Source organism: Sinocyclocheilus anshuiensis, unplaced genomic scaffold (genome assembly GCF_001515605.1).
Source record: "Sinocyclocheilus anshuiensis isolate Anshui unplaced genomic scaffold, SAMN03320099.WGS_v1.1 scaffold2100, whole genome shotgun sequence".
In the NCBI taxonomy this organism is placed as follows: domain Eukaryota; kingdom Metazoa; phylum Chordata; class Actinopteri; order Cypriniformes; family Cyprinidae; genus Sinocyclocheilus; species Sinocyclocheilus anshuiensis.
The window spans coordinates 93,348-97,057 of NW_015542563.1; the positions used below are offsets into that span (position 1 = coordinate 93,348).

The 3,710-nt window shown below is 30.9% G+C and overlaps 1 protein-coding gene across 1 annotated transcript in view; it reads left to right on the top strand.

The window, feature by feature from the left end:
• The window catches only part of akap9 (A kinase (PRKA) anchor protein 9), a 116,749-nt gene that overhangs the window by 19,857 nt on the left and 93,182 nt on the right, over positions 1-3,710 (top strand). Inside the window, exon 3 of the mRNA XM_016494065.1 lies at positions 2,764-2,808. Within this exon, the coding sequence (XP_016349551.1) occupies positions 2,764-2,808 (45 nt within the window). The remainder of the gene's footprint in view (positions 1-2,763; positions 2,809-3,710) is intronic.

Sequence of the window (3,710 nt, forward strand, 5' to 3'; positions counted from 1 at the left end):
TGAGTGTGTGTGTGTGTGTGTGTGAGTGAGTGAGTGAGTGAGTGAGTGTGTGTGTGTGAGTGAGTGCGCGTGAGTGAGTGCGCATGTGTGAGTGAGTGAGCGAGTGTGCGTGAGTGAGTGAGTGAGTGAGTGTGTGTGCGTGTGTGTGTGTCTCCTTGCAGCAGAATAGCAGTGCTGGCGTGATCTTGCTCCATTCGCTCAGCTCTCAATGTGTCCGTGTGCTTTATCAAGAGAGGTTTCTCCAGGAAACAAGCAGAGTTTCACCTCCGTCTGTGAGTTTATGCTCAATCTCAACCATCTCTAAGCATGGAGAGTCTCCTCTGACTCTGCTGTTTCCATCTGTTTCTGAAGTGTGTTATGTAGTTGATACGTGTTTGCATTTAAATCACCACAGCAAAGTTTCAAGCGGTCGTGTAACTTCCTCCTGCAGCTGTTGCCGTGGAAACAACGCTTGTGACTGTGCTGAAATCTAGCGGAGTAAAGCTCACAGATCTCAAACTGTTGTTACATAGCGAACACGTGGGTCTGATGGGTTTGACGGCGCTAAAGTCATATTGCTGACCTACTAAATTAACTGGATGCTTTTAACTAGTAAATATCAGTGTAACTTCAATTTCGAGTCTCATTTGGTACATATTGCTTGTATTAATAATAAACAAATATTTATTTATTTATATAAGCACACCTCTCATCCAATTATCAATACAAAAACTATTTATTAATTTTCATTAAGCACATTTTCTCAGCACATTAAGCACAGTAGAAAACCTATTTATTTATTTAATTAATCACATTTTCTCTTCCAAATTATCAGTACAATAACTGTTTGAGTTAAGCCCATTTTATCTTTGATTATCAAAGCCAAAACTATTTATGTATGCATTTATTAATTTTTATTAAGCACATTTTCTCCTTCAATTATTAGAGGAAAACTTATTTATTTGTTTATTTATTATTTTTTTAATTATTTAAGCACATTTTACCTGCAATTATCAATACAAAAGCTATTTATTTATTTCATTAATTACATTTTCTCTTCCAAATTATCAGTACAAAAACTATTTGAGTTAAGCCCATTTCACCTCTGATTATCAAAATAAAAACTATTTATTATGTACTTATTTATTTATTTGTTTTATTTATTTTCTTCAAGCACATTTTCTCCTCAAATTATCAGTACAAAAACTATTTATGTATTTAAGCACATTTTACCCCCAATTATCAATACAAAGCTATTTATTTACAATATATTTGTTATGTTTGTATATTAGAATTTGTTGCATTGTGGCATATTTTTATTATTTATTTAAACTATTTTAATATTAGTTTCGTTTACATGGTTTAGCGTCTAGCCTAAACATCATTGAATTTGTTATATTGACATTAAAATAAAAAGTTAAAATACGATTAAATAAGAAAATAAAAAGTATTGTATTATAGAAATGAGTTAGATTAAAAGCATCTTCTGAATTAATAAATGTAAACAGTTACAGTAGTGAATCTAATAAGATCAGCATTGAGAATAATCTCTTATCTGCACTGACTGTTCTGCCATTAATTTAGTCATGTTTCCAATATTAATCAATCGTGCCCATTAGGGCTGGGTAAAAAATATCGATATCGCTATATTAATCAATTCTCATTTTTACGGAACGATATCGATTCTTAAATCCCAGGAATCGATTAGTTTAGTCTGTTTTCAGTTAATGGACGGAACATTGAAGCGCACCTCCCATCCAATAAATCGCAATAAGCATTGTGCTTTAGTGCTTTTAATATGAAACAAAGTCTCAGATTTCAAATTCTGTCCGTTGAATTGCAGAATTCAAACAATAAATGCCGTTTCGGCGCTGTTTAATGTGGAGTGATCGCTGTAGCGCCTCAGTGAACTGATCATCTCCTCCGCTTTATTACCATATATTTAACATTTTGCTAAATATATGCACCATATAACATATTCATTATATTTTTTACTGTTCTTCAATGTTTAATTTATGTTTGAATAAATCCATTAAGTTTTTATGGCAGCCACCATTATGTTTATATTTAAAAACACGAATTGAAGTAGAAATATTATTATGTAATTGTAACTTTATTATTTTAAAAACTTCATCAAGTGTAATTTTAGCAGTTGTATATTAGCTTACAAATCAGTCAATTTTAACCTTCAATATTATGGTAATGTAGTACCAACTGACTCTCATATATATTTTACAGCATTAGTTGTATTATAGTAATGTAGTACCAACTGACTCTCATGAATTTTTTACAGCATTAGTTTTTTCCTTGAGAAAATTTGGCATGTACAGTACCTGATATATATTCAAAATAATCAATACTGAATCGAATCGCAAGCTTGTGAAAGCGAATCGAATCGTGAAATTTGTGTGAAAACTCAGCCCTAGTGCCCATGATTACAGCTGCTCTGTTGGGTTTCCCGTGGCTGCGTGTCTGCACTGATCTGGATGTAGGTCAGACGTTCATGCATCAGTGTAATTAGCCGTGATCTTGTGAAGGAGATGAGAACAGCGGCCATGCATCATGCTTTTATAGCTGAAGTGTGTCTGTACTGATGTGGAGACAGACCGCTCTCTTTCTCTGTCGTAGAGGCTCAGATACAGCCATCCTTAGCGCTCATTTCAGGATGCTATTTTTTAAAAGCTTGTCGTCTTGATGAGTGACCCACTAACACCGAAGGCTCAGAAAGTGGAACAATGTAGAAATTAATTGCACATGTGACCTCATTATGTTTTCTTTTGTCAGCCCGAGAGTGAAGTCTCAACGACAGCTGAAGACTGTTCATCTGAGGTAAGATCCATTAGACGTTTAAGCTGTTTATGTATTGATTTATTTTCGTTAAGCACATTTTCTCCTCCAATTATCAACACAAAAAGCATTTATTTATGTATGTATTTATTTATTTAAGCACATTTTCTCCTCCATTTATCAAGACTAAAACGATTTATTTATTTAAATTAAGCACATTTTCTCCTCATATTATCAATGCAAAAACTACATTTATTTATTTATGAGCACATTTGACCTCAAATTATCAATACAAAAACTAGTTATTTATTTATCTATTTATTTATTTATTTAAATTAAGCACATTTTCTCCTCCAATTATCAAGACAAAAACTATTTATTTATCTTTATTTATTTATTTATTTAAATTAAGTGCATTTTCTCCTCCAATTATCAAGACAAAAACTATTTATTTATCTTTATTTATTTATTTATTTAAATTAAGTGCATTTTCTCCTCCAATTATCAAGACAAAAACTATTTATCTATTTATTTATTTAAATTAAGAACATTTCCTCCTACAATTATCAAGACAAACACTAGTTATTTATTCATTTATTTGAGCACATTTTCCCTCAAATTATCAATACAAAAACTATTTATTCATTTTAATTAAGCACAGTTCTCTTCCAATTATCAATACAAAATGATTTATTTATTAATTTATTTTCATTAAGCACATTTCTCCTCTAATTTCCAATACAAAAACTTTTTTATTTATTTATTTATGCACATTTTCTCCCTCAAACATCAATACAAAACTGTTTTTATTTATTTACACTCATTAAGCATATTTTCCCTTCAATATAAATGCAAAAACTATTTATTTGTATATTTAATAATGGATTTTACTTTCATTAAGTTCATTAAATACATTATTTTCATTAAGCACATTTTCTATATAT